General features: G+C 37.1%; 1 protein-coding gene across 1 annotated transcript; it reads right to left on the bottom strand.

Annotated features, from left to right (window-relative positions):
* Window positions 1-1,840: 1,840 nt before the first annotated feature.
* LOC108560094 (zinc finger SWIM domain-containing protein 5-like) lies at window positions 1,841-12,150 on the bottom strand (the record flags this gene model as incomplete). The annotated part of the gene is given in 13 exon segments (XM_017917534.1): window positions 1,841-2,877; window positions 2,944-3,162; window positions 3,225-3,655; window positions 3,732-4,134; window positions 4,230-4,396; window positions 4,565-5,017; window positions 5,080-5,216; window positions 5,281-5,552; window positions 5,610-5,761; window positions 5,821-5,971; window positions 6,049-6,341; window positions 9,549-9,676; window positions 12,043-12,150. Coding segments are annotated over 13 exon segments (3,393 nt in total). The 3' UTR covers window positions 1,841-2,370.
* Window positions 12,151-19,901: the final 7,751 nt, after the last annotated feature.

Here is a 19,901-nt window from a genome sequence, read left to right as displayed (position 1 = left end):
ATAATTTTTTACGATCCTTTATTTTCAAGCATTTTAGGCTCTACTTGTATTAAATCGAATTTAGGAACAAGTTCAAGACTATTAAGGAGAGATTTCAACTATTCTTCGAATAGTTCAGGTTGGGAAATAAGGCACAATCACAATTAATAATAATTTTTATATTTTTTTCGGTTGTTTTTTTCTTTCTTAGTTTTCTTTTCGCTGCATTACAAATATTTGTTATTCATCATATAAATTATGACAAGTTCTTTGTACATACACAAAGACATGTTGGTATGTGATGTTAAATTTTCTTCTCTTGCAAAAAAATAAAATGAAGAAAGAAAAGAAAATAATCTTACTGTTAACAAACGATAACGCTAGGATCAAACGAAAGTCGGAATCGAACAAGGAAACAAGTTTCATCATAACATCCTCCCGTCTTTCACCACATTCTCCTCGTTATTCAAGTTATTCTTATTTATTATCATTATTTTCAATCAAATATTTTTATTTTCATTTAATTTAATTTTTATTCTTTTTTTGGCAATATGTACAGTTTTTAATTATTCATCACCTACTTAAATAGTTTTTTTTTCTTCATCTTCTCACATTCTTATTAGTTTTTCTTTGCTTTTATACACAAAAAAAATACATTAAAAAATAAAATAAAATGAACAAACAGAAAAAAGAATGTAACACAACACAACAACGAATTATACAAAAATATAATTAAGTGATCTTTATTTATTTTTGTTTTGCTCACTGGAATGGGTTTTGGCCAAGATTATCAATAATTGTTTTCCTCTTCTTCCCTTCAACTTTTCGTCTTTTAGTTACTTAGCTAATATACAAACAAAAAAAAAATACTTAAAATAGCGATTATTGATGGAGAAAATGAAATAATTGCAATTCGTAAAATGGACGTACGAAATGTTTTTATCTCAAGAGTAAAATCGATACGAACACACGAACAAAAAAAAAATAATTATACATTAATAAAAAAAAATAATAATTAAAATAATCAACAGCAGTGGTAAAACCGTTTGAATCACAGATTTAATAATAAAAATAGTTTATTCCCTTTTCTTCTACTACAAATCACTTTCATTTTCAACCCACTTTGCACGAAAAAAAAAAACAATAATTTAAAGAAACAAAAATAAACTAATTAAAATGTAATTCAGTCATATTTTAATATTCCTTTTCTTTACCTATTTTAAGCTTCAGAGGTAGCTTCAACTATAAAAAAATTGATTATAAATTAAAACGGATTTTAACTAATCGTTTCACGCCCAAAAAAAAAAATAATAGAAGTAAAACAAACAAAATATATAATAATACAAAAAATATACATTTTATCACTCCCGACACAACTACTACTCATCAACTTTTTGTACTCATTGATATACTGTTTTTTTTTTAATATATATATATTACATAGTATTTAGTAATTAAAAGAAAGTTGTAGGTAAAATGAATAAAACTCGGAAGCATCCCTCGCGTTTCACCTATTTGACGTCTCATTCGGATGTAGTTGTGCAAAACTAAATGTACATTGAAAATAGAAATAAAATAATATGGTTATGTACATTAAAAATGAAAACCTTACGTAATAACAAATCTTTGGTACAAAACAAAAAAAAAATAATAATAATAATGTAATAATTACTAATAATAGTGCAAAGTGATTCGGTTACGTAGCAGTAGTTTTCGCCTGAACCGAAGTTGCTCTGCAAGTAAAACATAAATAACGATTGGACGAGAATTAATGCTAAATTAATAATACTTATTTTAAAAAATATTAAAAAAAAAATGATAAAGATTTAAAAATCCTTTTTTTNNNNTTTTTTGAGATCTTCTCTTTTCAAGGGACTTCCAACTGAAACGACGACGTTCAAGCAACAAATTATTTAAAAAAAAAAAATATATAAATAAAATAAAGACGTGATTGCACTTGAATTATTGTTACTTTGTCTTCAAAATAAAAATTAAATTAAATAAAAGCCACCTTCCGTTAACTAATTTTTCACTTGCTAAAATTGCACTTGGATCAACAATTTTTTTAAATTTATTACTACTCCTTCCATAGGAGTTCTCTCCTACTAATGGATGTTGGAAGTCCAGCCTTAAACATTGCATTTAATTATTTATTTTATAGTCAGTCTGAATTTAAAGAGTAAACTGGAAACGCGCGCACAGTTCCCACTCGGTAAGTATAAAAAAAAGGAAGGAAATTAATCGAAGGAAAATATTGTTTATAAATATTGTCCGTGTTGCGGTAATTTCACTCATCTTTTAGATTTGATGATGATTTTTTAATCATCGTCGTCGTCCTAGTATGGTATATTTTCTTTGTACAAACTTAAAATGCTAATACCAACGCCTGTATCAGCCAAATCGCTCTTTGACCAGGAACATAAGCTTCTTCTTGCCTTTGTAGGCGACCTTCATGTTCTCTATGAGCTGTGTGAACTGAACCTGACCGTCCTGGGCCAAGATGAAGGTGTCTCGAGCCTTCGTCAAGAAGTCTATGAAGTCACCGTAATGTCGCGGCGAAATGTGAGTGAGGCGCGAGTGTGTGGTGTTTATGTAAGCGGCGACCGCTGCTTCAAGCAGCTGTCGCAGCGGAGGTCTGTCGAATGATAAAGGTTTAACACCGGAAGTGCAACCTCGGGATCTGTGTGCGTGCGAGTGATGCTTGCAGCCATCCAGCGGCGCCGAACATGAAGACATCCCAGGTGCGGTCATGCTGCATCGTCGCAGGATGTCAGATAAGACGGTGGCGCACTGGACGTTCTTCACCAGAAGAGGAATCATGTTGGAGAGCTCCGTTTTACCCAAAGAGTGACTCAGGATGCATGCCCAATGGATATCGTTTATGGCGGGATGAGTATCCTAAGCGAGACAAAGATATTGATTAACATATTGATTAACGGATGATTCCAATTATATGATTCTTACTTGGTTATAAGCTAGATGGACGTTCTTCATGGCGAGCATAGCTAGTTTGTAGGCTCTGGCTGGGTAACCCCGATGCTCCATGTATCTGGCAATGGTGAAGAGCTGGGAGGAAGTCATGATGTGCGAGGCAGCATCTACCACGATTTGATAAGCCCTCTCGAAAGCAAGTGCTTCGTTCTCGCAGAGGGTAAGGGCGTTCAAGGCACAGTTTGGAGGATCCTGCACAATGAGAACAGAACAATTAGTATACTCATTACAATACGATTAAATGAAGTTAATACCTTCGTGGCGCATTGCAGGGCCAAAGTTCTCGCGCAGCCGGACAACTCTTCCTGCTGACTGAAGCTCAGGTTGAGTCTCATGATGGTACTATGCGACATGACCGTCGTTGCTACGGGACCCGTTGCTTCCGTTGCGGTGAAGAACTGATACCAGTTCTGCATGATGGAAATCAAGGCGTCGACGCCTACCTCCGTCGCGCATGTTACCAACCACCTAACCATTTCCCGGCGTCTCCAGTTCAACGACGCCAACGTCATCCGCATCACCTGCAGTCCCAATTCGAATGCGACGCTCAGCAGCGTCGGATGTCGTGGTCCGTTCTCCGGCGTAGCGAATCGGAACGCGTCCTGCGCCAACTTGAATAGATGCGACGAACTGTGGATATGGCGTTGCGACGACTCCAGCACCGTCCTCAACCTCATCACTTCTCCTGGAATTAAAGAAAAAAAAAAACAATAATCCCATGAACAAATGATACTAAGGAAAGTTGTTGAATCTCAATGTACCTTTAGATGCGCTCAACATAGTAGAGCTGAGTGTGCACTGCTGCGTCTCGATGTGCCCCAAAGTGAACCATCTGGGTGATCTGCTGATCATTAAGGAGCTGGAAGCGTTTCCTCCCATTGGATCATCGGAATCTTCGTGTTCTTCGAGCAGTGGCAATCGCATCGCCCTAAGACCAACTTCGTACGCTAGATCTGGATAATAATTGAGTAAAGATAGGAACATGAATCGCGCGAAGTTGTGCATGGGAATGCTCTCCGGATGGATACCGATGCCTAATCCGCTCGTCGGACCTCCCTCCAGCATGATTATTGCTTGTCGCCTGAGCACAGCCACCAGACCGTTGTCGAGCTCTATCTCCTGCAGTTTCGCGATCAGACGGTCTTCCTGTTTGCACGACTTCTCCTGCAAATTGATAGAAATCGGTTCCTCGTTTTGGTTTTCCTTACATTTTCATCTACCGATCAACGTCTTTTTCTTGTTGAGAAGATGACACTTACCTGTGCGTACAGTCCGATCGGCATTATTCGTTGCTGGCCGAGTCCGATCAAGGCAACTTCGAAGGCTAACGTAAGATAGGTTTCTCCCCTATCTCGAGATCCCACAACAGGAACATGATGAAACCTCGGTCTTAAATTACTGTGCTGATCTTCCATACCGACTATATCTAAACATTACAAAAAAAAACATCTAATTAGGTTGTTCGAACAAATCACAGGTGCTCATTTATAAATTGAAACCTAATAATATTCTAATTTCTATATTTTTTTAATTATTTAAAAAATATTGAATTTATTCTGAAGATTATTGGTACAAATAAAGAAGTAAATAGTACCTAGGTAACTTGGTGTTCTGGGCCTCTGATCTTCGGGAATGGCGGAAGCATCCGAAAGCGTGTCGAAGATGCAACCAATGGGATCCAGAGGGTGTCCGACCCAACCATCGGTATTTGCCGGTGCGTTTATGGAAGTCGTAGAACACGGAGCGGCGCTGCATTGACCTGGACATCGCGACGTGCACGGCTTCACGCTGGGGCCACCCTTCGAACTTCCGCTTCCGCTACTGCTGCTTGACGTTCCACTACCTCCACTGCTACCACTTCCACCTGCACCACCACCACCGTTACTGCTACTGCTGCTGCACTGCTGACTCTCGTGCCATTTCCTTTGAGCTACCAACTGTTGCTGCTTCATCGTTCTCACCACGGACACGGCCAACCGAAGCGCCGCTTCCATATGACCGTGGGAACGAAGTGAATCCACGCGAGCGGCACACAGTGGAATCGGTTCTAAACACACACAAAAGAGTGTAAAACAAAATGCATCGGTCGCAGGATCAAACGTTTCGTACCATTCCACATCGGCTGTCCCTGCGAGTTGAAGCTTCCGGAACTGGTGTTGTCCGGGATGTGCGAGCAATAAACATCGCTGGACAATATATTTTTTAGGTGCATATTATCCCAGGACATGCTTACTGCGTCCATGGCTCTGCGGAAGGTGATGACGATAAATTAATATAGTTTCAAGATTAGTCTTTAAAAATTCCACTTACCTATGAAATACTGTTCTAGGTAAAGCGGGTTGTGATGACTTAGAATGACTTCCTGATAATCTCATTCTCTTGTTCCTATGGCTGTAATCCGCGTCATCCTCGTCGGAGCTGCTGCTCGATGAATCGTACACTGGACGTCCTCGATCTCTATCTCGTTCTCTTTCCCTGTCCCTATCACGCCTCTCCCTGCGATCGCGCTCTCTATCCGCGTACCTGTCCCTATCTCTGTCACGATCACCATAGTACCTATCCCTATCCCTGCTCATCAAAAACTAAACAAACATACATCATCATTTCTTAATTCGCAATGATAAAAAAAAAATACTTACAGAATCTCTTTGCGTGTTTTGCTGCATTCGAAAGTCCGGATCTTCAAGAGGGCATACTTCGATATGAGTCCATTTTTCCAGAAGCACTTTCCACTGCTGCTTCTCGGGATTTGTACAATTGGGATTTAATACTATGCACACCCACAGGGAACCTTCAAAAGAAAGATTAATATAAAATAATAAAACAATTACTTAGGTCGTATCCATTTACCCAATTGATCCCAAAGTTGGCGGCATTTGTCAGTCATAGGCGTGCCCTGGTTGCGCCAAAGTTGCAACCTAGGATCTGATAGGAACTGTTCGGTGATTAAGGTCAGCATTCGGGCTCCGTTCGAATCTTGCGCCCTCAGCATCTCCCTCACCTATACAACAACACGATGAGCAAAACAGGATGATAACAATTGAATGATGATCATAGTCTTCGATATAGATAGTTTACCTTGGAGAAAAGCGAGTTGAGCTGCTTGTTGGCATTGTAATAGGAGCCCTGAGACAGGTACGATTTGACCTGTTCGCATACTTGCTCCTCGTCTAGATGCCACGAATGGTCATCGTCTGCGGAGGCTCCTGCAGTTGGGTCAGGGGCGCCGGGAATTTGGTTGATTTCGCTTCTCTGTTGCAGGATTTCATCGGCCAACTTTTGCGCCGTCGGCAACACCTCTGTATGGTGTTCCGAAATCAGGTACTGCACAAATTTCTGCAACTGTTGCCGATCCATTTGTAAGAGTGTCTCTGAAATGACAACGCATATTTTCACAAATCCATTTTTCAATAATTTTAATTGATTGTAGACACACATGATAAGATATATTAAACCGCAATTTTGAAAACATATAGTTCATCAAAGAACCGTTATTGAGAACCTAAGAAATTAGTCATCATTTTAAATTATTTCTGTATCTAAGTTATATCGTTATTTCGTATTCACCGATAATACTTGAGTAGCTAATCTATAAAAATATCCTACAAATTAAAGAACAAAAATATTCAAGTTTAGATTATTTTAATGAAACTTAATGGATACAATTTTTATAATATTTTAGAATGTATACATTCATGTCGCGTAAATTTGTTATAAATACTGTACATTATTTGTTAAAATACAAGTAGGTTTTCTAACTGTACGCTAATGTTGCACTACGCTAATGTTACGTATTTTAAGGGTAACAAAATATACAACGGGCAATAATAATATATTAGTTCTCGTTTTGTGCAGCGCGTTTGCACGATAAAAAGCGAATTAATAATGGTTGCGGTCTAAAACTGTTTGCGCACAGGATTAAAGAATAATAGCGTAATTTATTCGGACATTGTTCAAATAAATTAAATGAAACAAATATTAAAATGAAATCGTTAATCGCCGACGACGATAATTCGACACTGGCCAAAAGCCGAAAGTAATGCCGTCCGTAAACACGTCGCTCCGAACCTGATTGATAACCATACCACAATTGTCATCTACCAATGGTTGCATTGTTGCTAACTTGCGCAACAAAACAATGTTGTTGGAGCAATAGTGGTGGTGGTGGTAATTGTTGTTGACGAGGATGGTAGTGGTGGTGGTAATTGATTGTGGATGTGGGGTTTTATTTGGGGTCGCATCGCGGCACGGGACGATGTCGGAAGCGGGTCCGATCACACGGGGTGATGACATTAAACGGATATGCCGGAGCAGTGAGGACGGGGGCTGCGCGTTGTAGCGGTCGACCTCGACGGTTCCCCTTTAATAAATAATAATACATTCTGTGAAAGGGAGGGAAGGGAGGGAAGGGGCGGCGGCGGCAGCAGAGAGGTCCCGAAGAAGAGAGTCAGTCTGCTGCATCGCAATCAGATCCGCGCGCAGCGTTCAATACGGACAGATTATTAGCATAGCGAGGCCCTTTCATTTTCCTTCCCTTTCCCCTTCCTTCCGTTGCGAAGACGAAAAAAATCAACCAAAACAAAAGAAAAGAAGAAAAACTCGAATCGTTTTTCTCTTATTATTTGATAGTAGAAAATATAATAATAATGTGGAAGAGAGGAATTAGTTTTGTTGTTAATTTGATGCAAGGGCAGCGGAGGCTTTAAGTTTTAAAGGGGATGCGATCGAGGGCGACCGGTTGTCTGATCTCATCGTCTGCTGCGGCGGCGGCGGCGGAGGCGTCCCGGTCGATACTTTCTCACCCCTCCGCCAGAGCGTGTAGTGTAATATTACAAATTTTATGGGCAAAACTTTATAGTTTTTCCAGGGCAAATGAACGGCCCCAAACACCGTCCCGCCTCCCGTCGCCGGCCTTTTTGGCGCTGCCACCCCGAAGAGAGGCACATACACGTAGGGGTGCGATGCGGACTGCCGAGGGCATAGAGAGAGAGAGGAGTCCGTATAATACGAAATCGTTACAGCCTGCTCTTCTGGGGGGGCGCAGCCTCTCCTATACACACCAGACTCACCGTATACGTACACATCCCCCGTGACACAAGGTGTGGTTAAACTCATTGCTTCTCTCAAAGAAGATTGNNNNATGAGGGCGACGTTCTTCTGTGCGAGCATTAGAAGAAGCGTTAATAGCAAGCAAATGAGGCCTTTTAACTTGGGGTGAAGCAGGTGCAACCACACATGATATGCACGTGTTGTTTCGATGGTTATACAGGTGGCAATTGGGGGTGAGAGGGAGAGTGAGTGCGGCGCGGCGCAAAAGGGTCGTTGCTACTGCTGCGGCAGAGCACCGCCTGCCCATAACTCAAACCCGTCGCGGCCCACTTGAGGATAAATCCTCGTCCTGTCCGAAGGATTAGCAACATAAGGAACGGATGAAGCCAACAAAAAAAAAATACCGAAGGAAGCAGGAGGAGGGAAGGAAAAAAGGAACGGTACATCAACAAGTTCCTTAACCCTCCACTTGATCTGACCTTACGTAACACGGCCTAACCTGAACTCTGATTGTGCACGCACCAAAGGGCACGCTACATCGGATCCTTCACGAAATCCGACTTTTTATAATATCCTAAGTACATTTCCCAACAATACAGAATCAATTTAAGCCGATGAATCGATGGTTCTTCACGTTTTCGACTTCAATTTGCATATAATATATTTTCTCAATTTTTAAACCTACAGTAAACAATTGCGAGGAATATTCTTAAACCAAATATCCTAATCATAAAGACTAAAAGATATAATTTCAACCATACTATGATCTTTGGTGCGCCAATTACTACTTATGAAACTATGGTTGTTGTGTATTCTGTTTTCCCCTAAACTTTGGGGACGCTGTACTACCATAATGTTCGAGGTCCGAACAAACATTTTTTTTTTATGGAATTATCATTGTCATAAATTGTACTCAATTGCACTGGATTTTATTCATTATTGTCTTAGTTAACCGTTTTGAAACATGCTGATGTACCAACTTAGACATATTATGTCACTATATTTTATGACGTAATTCTTTAAATATTTGTTTAGGGATCATGTTTAGTGCCAGAAATAGTGACGTAATCATAAAAAAAAACAATAGTTGGCCAGAAATCCCTAAATTTCTAGACCCAACCAATTTTTAGACAACTTCGTCAACTGAATTAACATCGGATGGTATGGACTATCAAGATTCATCCCTTGATATACCAACAAAAATAAATGGTAATTCCTCTTTCCCGTACATTAAATTATTAGAATTAAAAAAGATTGAAAATTAAGAGATTTTCAAAATTAGTGCATAAGTTGAGAAGATACATTTTACGCAAAATATTTTTTGAAAATAACGAATCGAGCATAAAAGTAAATATCAACAAGGTAAACATAACTAATTTTATATAAACTTATATAATAACAAAGATTAAGTTCGTGTTTGCGCATATGAACTTGGTTTAAGTAGGTACGTGATTCGTTAGGATGAACACGAAGGGGAGCGCGTTTTTTTTTTTGAGATATTAAGAGTAAAAATGAATGTGATTACATACCTGAGATAGGAACTCGTAGTCGTACGCTCTCGGCGTTTCGTATCCGATATAGCGACAAGGCGACGACATGTTGGCACCAAAATATATCTCGGGTCTCGCAACTGCATGTCACCGACGTTATTTTACACCTGAAACATAAAACAAGTCATATATATATATAAGTGATTAGTTCCTTTTCTCACAAGCAAAATGATAACAGTTCATAGTAAATTGCATAAAACGTACTGCCATTTGACAAGTTACATGATGTGCGTACAGATAGTCTCCATGACTACCATAACTTGTTTATCAAGTGTATACAAGTTACTTGACACGTTTCGCGTATTAAGTTTTACTTAATGTTTTACAATTAAAAAATATAACTCTTTTTATTAATTTCGAAACTGTACAAGGCACATAAAATAAAAGAAGTTGTAAAATGTAAATCAAATTTTCGAATTTTCTCATGTTATCTACTGTGTATGTACTTGCTGAAAATTGTATTAGCAGAGAAAAGGTTTTTTTTTTTAATTTCAATTAGATGTCCGCAAGTTTTCAAGCAATTTGTGAGTGGTAGAAAGGGGAAAGATGTGCGCGGGACGACGTCTGCGTTGAGGGGTGCTGTGGGTGCTTGAAATAACGGCGTGTAGCGGCGATGCGGTGTGCGGCCCCCGCGATCGATGCGCGAACCCGACTAATTGACCGCAAATTTGAATTATTGGCCGCACGCTGAACCCTGCGTTAATTGCACTGAGCATGCGCAGTACCTATACGGTAACGTTACGTAACAAATGACGTAAAAAATGACGTTTGTTTGACATTTAAGAATAATCATATAAATGTGACTATTAACTAATCCTATGTATGCGCATAATTGGATTAGTAAGATTATGTGTAAGGGTTAATTGTTTAATAATTCCTATTTAAAGAATATCATTTATAAGATAGTTATATCAAGGAACAGTAGATGAAATAAATGTCATACTTGTCAAAAGTATTAACCCTTTGGGCACATTTGATGTAACAGAAATAACCTAAAGCTACTTCAATATTTATATGTCTTGAAATAAATGAATACTTACATAAAATCTACTTTTTTTTTTCAAATTACTCCATCACAAAAAAGTTCAAATGTATAACCAATTTAAGTATAACTTTTACTTACTATTTTTTTTTTTTGATAGATTTACTATTTTCAAAGAGTTGACTCAGCTGTAGTAAATGATTAATAGAATATATTAAAATGAAGTAAAATTAATGTAAATGAGATAAGTGAATCAATTGGAATAGTAAATACGGGAGGTAAAGTAGATGAGAAACGGTGATGTAATTAGCGAGCAAGCTTTTAGCATCATTAAAATATGTGCAGAAACGGGCTCAAGAGGAAGACGTCTGATGATAGATCAAGTAAGGTTAACGAAGTTAACAAGCTAATCGTAAATAGTCCTAAGAGTTTAGATAAAATTCTTAATTTGAATCTATATTGATATAAGAAACCTGCTAATATATTTAACATAGATATAACAATATTTGTTAATAATGAATCGACGTGCTTCACAGACAAAATTTGATGAAACAGTATTATTAAGCATCTTTTGGAGGCCCTAGATCAGAGGTTCACAAACTTTTTTTTGTGTCGTAGACCCCTTGCCATGTTTTTCGGTTTTGGGTAGTAAATTTATTATTTATATTGGGACATCTTTATAATTATTAAGATCTTTGCTCTGAGACTATCGTGGACCCCCATTTTAATTTCATGGACCATTTGCAGGTTGTCCATAGACCATTTTGAGAATCACTGCCCTAGATTAATATTATTTAAAGACCCTGGTCTAACACAATTTGGGCCCCAATTAATCAAAGTTTGGGTTAGTTGTATTTATTTTTTGACCACAAAAAGGGACATATAAAGAACATATTTTCCGTTTCGGAATAAAGGAATAGCATTATCTCATATTTGTTTGTTTTTTCGTTCGAATATATCATGTGTTTTAGTAAAATCTTGGCGCTCAGAATGCGGGGGTAACGCGTTTGCCAAGTATTTGTTTTGGTAATAAAATGGAGCATACGCGAGATTCCTTCATCCTCTTAATGAATGCGCATTTCAAAACAGTGGCCAGGGCTGAAGAGAACGAGACGAATGGATGATGAGGTGGCATTTCGAAAAACCCGAGCAAATATTTACACTGCCCGACACGGAGGAGAGAAAGAGAACCTTGGATCCGTGTGTTTTGGTTCATTACTTTTGCAATTATAATGTATGTAAAATAAACAAAATATGGACATGGCTAGTCGTTAAAAATATACGTGTACGTGTATAAGTGTAGGTACTGGGTAAATATATTATAATAAATGCAAATGCACCGAAGTCGGTGCAGAATGAGAGGAGGAGGAAGAGGAGGAGATTCTCGGCCTTGTTGCATCTGCGTGCCAAGAGATTTAAATAAATTTTTGCTTATGCAGAATGAAAATCGTATTTTTGGATAGAAACGAGGGGCGGCTGCATCGCACTTACCTATCAAAACTAACGGAAACTTTGAACTTCTGCGGTGGCTCCGGGGCTCCGCAAGGCAATGTTATCGTCGATGAAGACATCACCGTCACTACACCGCTCAAATGGAAGCCTGCAAAGAAAAATATAAATAGTTAATATGTACATTTTTTTCAATAATTATCATCACCAATCCTTTAGCAGCCAATTTTATGATCAATATACAAATCAATATCGAATTAGTTTATATTTAGTTTCTACCTAAAATTTTGACCTAAATTCAATGAAATTTATTTAATTTATTTAATTTGGTTTAAGTATTATATCCATCTGAGTCTAGTTTTGAGACTAAGAAAATATCTTCTTGGAAATTTGATGCAATTGAAATAGTTATAGCGAATGGAACGTAATGTGTATGTTATTATAAGGTAAGGTATAAATTGCAACGATTAGCACTGTTATGTGACGTGGAATTTGGGTTGCCTACATTCGTATTTACGAACTGAAAAAAAGTAACGTAATCTCGTTAATATATAGTTTATTAACGCATTCGATATTTATATTGCAGGTGGTGCCATTTGAATTCGCTTCAATTGAACGCCGTTCGATTTTTATGCGAGGCATTGCAGATAACGGAACCTCGGTACCTCCTAGTACCAGCAGAGCTGATGATGATTACATAATCTCTTCATGCGATGTTTCAGCTGTTTGAATATAAATCTCTTTCTGCAGCATTTAATGGCATCATAATAGAATCCGGAAACCCAATACGCGTGCGACAAGACAAGAAGTAACAATGCGAAAAGGAGAGAGCGTGTTACATGAAACACTTTACGCACCGGAAGCAAGGTGTCGAATCTAGGATACACGTCTACGTAGAGAGGGTTCTGAGTATCTAAAAGTCCTATCAAATATCACATTATTCGATGGGATACTGTGCGGGGTTCCGTTACATCTTCTCTTTCAGATTGGTGAACATTCGCAATTCGGTTGGTCTCCATTTAGGCCTTTTTCCCTTTTCCAGTTCATCGGGTACGAGGAACTGATTGGAATTAACAATTTATAGGAGCGCTTGCGGCTTGCGCATGTGAGGAGCGAGTAATGGTGCAAGGGAACACAATGAATTGTGGATTTAAACAGTGTAATATGTAAATAGGAAATTCCTCTATTGTTGTGTGTGTATTCGGAATTGGTAGGAACTGTGGAAACTGAGTCCTGACTTCTCCTCCACCTCCTCTTCCATCCAACACATTAATATTACACACACACACTCACAAATGCATGCACATACAAAATGTTTATGTGTGTTGTTGGTGCTGGTTGCTGCTGCTTTGCTTTGCTTTGCTTGCTTGTACAAGGCGCTATTTATATTTGCCTCAGTTGCTCGTGCGACCAAACAAAAGGAACTGTTAAAACGGCGCTGAACAATAGATCACTTTCTTTCAATTATAAATGTAGAATAAAACAATAACGCAACGGCCACGTTGAATAAAACGAATTTACCCTACCCTGCTGCCACCTCCAACAAGCCACACACGCAATGTAATTGCACAGAATGTTACTTTACCAACACAACATTTCCAGTCGACAAGACAACCCTGCTGCTCCTAATTGTCTCAACTAAGTACAAATAGCATAATGTAATCCATTCAATAATTCATCTGTAAACTGTCAAGTATTGTCTATATTTAATGATTTTTGTAGTCTTTAAGAACAATCTTGAGAAAAAATTATTTCAAAAACTACATGAACGAAATCTGGTAAAATGGTTCTTATATATCCATGGCAGTGGATTAATTTAGGTCCTTATTTGCATTTATATACTAATTAAGAAAACCAAACTAGCACCTAACGTGTTTCTAAATATAGGTTTATAAATCGATTTTCACTGTCACCGTTTCAATAATTCGAGTATCTACAATTTCTTAAGATAAAGAAATTTGCACGTTTCTTTTCCTCATCTTCTATATAAAACTGAAAGAAAAGCTATGCCTTTAAGAGTACGAATTGATGTAGGATAGTTTAATATGTAATTCAACAATCCAGAATCGTTCTGTAAACTAGCAGAAACGAAATCATTGTACATCGTAAAAATAAGCATTATTTTCCATTAGGTTAATTAAACGTGTTTACTTGATAATTCAAAGTGTAATTAAAAATAGAAAATTAAATACTTCTACGTTTTGCGCTAATGATAACACACAAATTAATATAAATTAAACGATGGAAACGAAACAAAACAAAAACTTTTTTGTGACCATTTGTAATTATTGTTTCACAGATTAATGCTCCGAAGAAGTTGCCAATTCGATATCGGTATTAACCAATTTCCAAGAACCTCAAGTATAAATATAGAACGCGTATGTGTGTCGGTAAATGTGTTTTTTTTTTTGTTACGAAAATATTACCCTGGCGCCGATCGTTCGCAGTTAATTCATGTTAACCGTTCTACACAGACCACTGTAATTGGAGGAAAGTCGCGACTCAAAGACGACATCCGGCTTCCTACAGCTCTTACATGCATAAGCCGTTTCCTCGACGCAAATTGGCGATTCCTGCAGATGGCTGGAAAACGTGTGCAAAATGGATTCGCCAGAAGAAGGAAGAGTTCTTTTATACATGTATGTGTTTTTGTCTGTGTGTATGAGAGCTTGTACGTCCGAAGAGCAATAAGAAATTACGATGTGGAACCCAAACGAGGCTCGACTTCATTCTGTCGGCCTTTTCTCACGCTCCGGTGATGTGGCCCCGGTTACAACATCAACAACAAAACTGAAAACAACTTCTTCGTCGTCATTTTTTGTTACCTACACTCTGCTTCTTCCTCTCATCTGGTTGCTGTCAACGGCTTTGAACACAACTACTGAAATTCCGTGATCATGTTTTAAGGCTATTTGCGCATTGCACGAATGATATATTTTTTTTTTGGTTTCGGTGCGTTGGTTTTTCTTTTAGATGCGGCGAAGATGGGAGAGGTCTGATCCCTGTGTGGGCAGAGCACCTCACGCTGAGGCGCTGTGGCCGCATTCTTCCTCACCGAGATGAGCCTCCTGCCTGCTCCTCTACCTCCTCCGCGCCTCTCTCTTTCTCTCATTTTGGTCAATGCAAGCGACGTGAGCACCAGACGGCCTTCAAGAATAGCGCAACCCGCGCCCCCTCGGCATCCTCGAGGTGAGTCTCGACGGCCACCGCAATCCGCCTGCTCCTCCTCATCCCATACACACCTCCTCCGTTGTACCTTTCCCATGGTCACTTGACCTCCAGTACCCTCCGACGCCGTTATGAGACCACCGCCAAATAAACGCACTCTTCGTGTGACAATTAAAGAAATACAAGCGTTATTTCAACGAAAAATCCTTAAACTTTCTTTCGACGAAATTAAGAAACATCATGTTGCCACTGCGAGCTCGAACGAACAAAAACCTGACGAAACGATTCACACGCCCTTTGAACTGAACGTAAAACTTACGCGACATCTACGTGCAGAATATATACACAACCAAACTTCAGATATTTCGGACATGTCTGAAAGATACTTGTCAAGTAACGCGTACTGAATAAACATATAATGTTGAACAATCCATGAAAATAAAGATAAAAATAAAACAAATGCGCAAAATCACATGCACAATTATTTGTCAAAGGTGTCAAAATAAAGTAGCAGTATTTTGATATTTAATCATTTATTAAGGTCAATAAGCAACCTTATATATTTCCTAATTGTATATGTGAACAATTTGCTTGTTATAGTTTGTAAAATATCAATAAAATCCTTTAGAAGAGAAAACACTAAACAATAACATCAAAAGGATTCTTCTTGAAATAAGATACCAACAAGTTATAAACTTTAAGAATAATAATTTAAAGTTTCAGTTTCAGATTACAAACATTGTCCAAACGGAGATAGTTAAAAAAGGTTACGAACAAAGTTCTAAAACTCCAATTAAGACTTATTATACAATAAGGTAATGTTGAAGGAAATACGTAATATTAAGATTTACTTATAATGTGTTTTTTTTTGAGCAGAAATGAATGTGTGAGAAATTGGAAAAATAAAAATGAGAACGTAAATGTTATAAAGCAAAACAAGCAATATTCTTAATTATGTTGTTTTACTACACAATCCAGTCTTTCCTTTACGGTTGTTAAAACAAGGTTATTAAATTTATCAAAGAATTTAAATAAATAAAAACGAGTTTCTTTTTTTCCTTTCTTCCATTACTAAAAATCATCTACGGGGCACGTTGCTGCCTGTCTATACTTGTGGTCTCAAGGACCGCGCGCTTATGCAAGGAGCACTTCTACAATGTGTATAATAAATGCATACGTTGGACCTTCGAATGATGCGATACTTTGTAGATTCTAAATCGCGAAAAGACACTTCTATCATCTGTATAAATAAATTCGTTGTAATGGACTTTGTAGAAAATGTTGAAAAGTTAAAGAGATCAGAGTGAGCTAGCTGCCAAAATGCGAGTTTGTTTATTTTTTCGATGGATGAGTTGTCTGGAAATTTGTTGTGTCTGCTGGTATTGTAAGTGAATATACGGTCAGTTATTCCTCTATTATTTTAATTCGTATTTAAAGGGGAAGCGAGAGTTGCGTCCTCTGCTGGCAGTCTACTAGGTCTAGGTCAGTCAGCCAGCCGTCGTGCCTCCGCCTTTCAAGGCTATCTTTGTTTATATATACAACACACACACCTTTCCCATGCACACACACACATATATGATACTCACGACTATTCCTGCACGCATACACATACAAATACCTGCTTGCACCTAACAACACGAAATGGTCAGGTCTTTGGTTGGAGGAGGAGGAGGAGGAAGAGGTGGTGGTAGTGGAGGAACTGAAGAAAGGAACGAGCTCCAACATAAGAAGTCCATCCGTCACGCGACTTACCAAATCGATTCGCCGCTTGTGCAACAACACACTTACATACATAGAACATAGAAAGATCTTTTATCTCGTTCTCACACCAATCACATTTGCAAATATTATTTATGCTTTTAATAGGTCTAAATGGCAAGATTAAATATACTTTGGCCAAGGCCGCATACGAGACCATTTTATGTGGCAGAAACAACTCTCGGATATTTAAACAGTTGCTCTGTGTGGTTCTCTACTTTTTTTTTTGCGTCAATATTTAATCACCGTGTCATTACTACACTCCATACTCGGCTAGGTAATAATAATAATAAGTGTTTTCTTTCGCCTAAAGGAAAAAGTCGCGTTTCTTGGGATCGCGCCCGAATTGGTAACGTGTTAACAACAAACTGTTAAGAACACAACTGTCTGTCAGTCAGTCAGCTGAAACTGAAAAACACCATCTTAGCAATCATTTAGTAATCAAATTAATATTTCGTTTATGAATATAAAATTATGATGGAATTTGTTTTCCATTTTTTGGGAACGATGTTTGTAACTTTGTTTATATGCATTCTTTAATGTAGATGTTTATTTTTCAATTTTCTTTAAGCATCAGTAAACTGAAACTTTAAAACAAAACCATTAAAGGTAAATAATGAAAAAGATTTACTCAATTACAGTTTGATAATGTTTGCTCGCCCAATCTTAGATAAATACGTTAAACAAATTCGCTTTAATCTTAGTAGGTGATCCAGAAAATTAGAAAAGCACTTATAAGAGTTGCAACATAATAACGCATTTATCTCCATAGAACAATTACGTCTCGATGACGTGTACTGGTACAATGTTCGGTCGATAGTTGGAACAAAGCAAGAGGCTTACAATAAATTAAGTTTATTTAGGAACTCCCGTGTGAATCGGTTGAAAGCGCCGCTTTGGTTTCTATACTTAGAACTGTGAAATTTGTTGGAAAATTATTGGAGTTCTGGAGTCCGCGTGGCGTTTGGAACAATCGAAAGATTGTTTTCGGATAATAATAGATGTGGACAAAAGTAGTATCCGGAGCGAAAGAGCAGGTAGACGGAGGAGGAATGGTGGAGAGTTCGAACGGAATAATCGAACGAACCTCCTCTTCAGGTGGGTCCGTCGCCAGTCCGATCATCTGTCCGTCTGCTCAACACTGTGAAAGATCGAGCAAACCGCCGCAAAGAGCAGGGCCGAACTCGAACTTATGTTACGTACAGCTCAGAAATCTTATCTGGAAATTTTATCGAATCGCTTGAATCGAGTTTACTATTTTACACTATTTTCACAATCGCCGAAAGTGTCAAGAGGCACCTCCAATTCAGACTATAAAAGTACAAACATCAATAACCCTATTACTCCTAAGCACTTCTTCAAAATGTAGTTCAATATATTTCTAAAATTAAACATTGGAAAGCTACAAAATCGGAGCTCTCAATCTCATCGAAGTAACTACATATATATTTTGAGAGCTAAAAAATATGTAACTTCAAACTGATAATATTTAATTAAATTAATTAAACACATTATATCATTAAATAAATAGATAATGCTATTTATATTGGGAACACGTATTTTTTTTTTTTGAGAAAAGCTAATTACTGGAATATTGATTCGTTACCTACATTATCTGTATGAAATCGTCAAGAGTTTGACTTAAAACCGGATTGATATGAGAAATAAATTAGTTTTAATGGTTTAAATGTTTTGCAGGTTAACTATTTATAATTAAACATGAATTTTAGATAAAGAAAATAATTCAAGTAATGCAGCATTTATATGGACAATAGAGTTTGGATTGTTATGTGATTCATATAATAGCTGATAGTTGTAACAGGTGTGTTCACAAGCTTGAATAGGTTCCATTGGTATCTGTAACAACAATGTGGGCTTGTTGTATTACAAGAACTCTAGCTTACACTTCAATACAAGAGGATACAACGTTCTATTAAAAAAAAAGTGTTTTAAATTGAGTGACTTGCAATTTACTTTATTTGTAACATTGCGAAAATTAGAAAGAAAACAAAACATTTAAATGGATATATCGTAAGTGCTAAATCAAAACTTAAATTATATTATATAATTGTTGATTTTAGCAAAGATAAAAGCGTTATTAATGTGAATGTGTTTGATAATTGTTTTTACAAGTTTTAATTAATAACTGAGACTAAGACAGATAACAAGAATAAAATAAAATGGACTTATTAGCAAATACATGGTACAGTACATACGTTATTAATTGATTCAGAGAATTTAAGTTTAGTGCATAATAATGCAACTATTTAATCTGAAAATTTGTATATTACTTATACAACTATTAGAATTCGAAGATAAATATCAATTATAGTTTAAAATTAACCTATAAATAATTAGTAGTATTGTCATGGCCGTCCATTTTATTGTCATCTATTGTATAACTAATATGTATATTTTTTAGGTCAACCACTTTGCTCTTAATCATTGCAAACCATATTTTTTGTTTTTGGAGAAGAACATATTTCTCATATTTTGCAGTATACATATTCTCGATATTGTGTAAGAAAACTTGTTGTTTTATGTCCCTTTTTCAGATTGGGAATGTACTAAATGTTCTCTGTTTTTAACAGTTTATATCATTCAACGCGGGAGGTGTTGTGTCCAACCACTTTATTATTAATTATTGATATATATATTTATATGTACATACTAATAAGTACCATGTGTACTGTTTATCAAGTACAGACTTGTGGAAAGTTCCCACGACAGTATAATAAAGTTACTATGATTACTTTTAATTAAAACTTCTATAAACATATGATTTTAATTGTATTTCTTTAGAGCAGCGGTCGGGGAACTTTTTTAACCATTACCCCAAAATATTATTGCGTAAGTCGATATTACCCCCCCGCCCATTCTGAATAGAAAACAATCAATGTAAATTTTAAATAAACATTATTTATTGAATTAATTTGCATTTACATATTTATAAAAAAAAGTTACATGAAAATAGT

The sequence above is a fragment of the Nicrophorus vespilloides genome, unplaced genomic scaffold (assembly GCF_001412225.1).
Source record: "Nicrophorus vespilloides isolate i.1.1-1 unplaced genomic scaffold, Nicve_v1.0, whole genome shotgun sequence".
NCBI classification, from domain to species: domain Eukaryota; kingdom Metazoa; phylum Arthropoda; class Insecta; order Coleoptera; family Silphidae; genus Nicrophorus; species Nicrophorus vespilloides.
The sequence above is the reverse complement of the archived record's forward strand: the minus strand, read 5'-3'. Positions and strand labels throughout refer to the sequence as shown.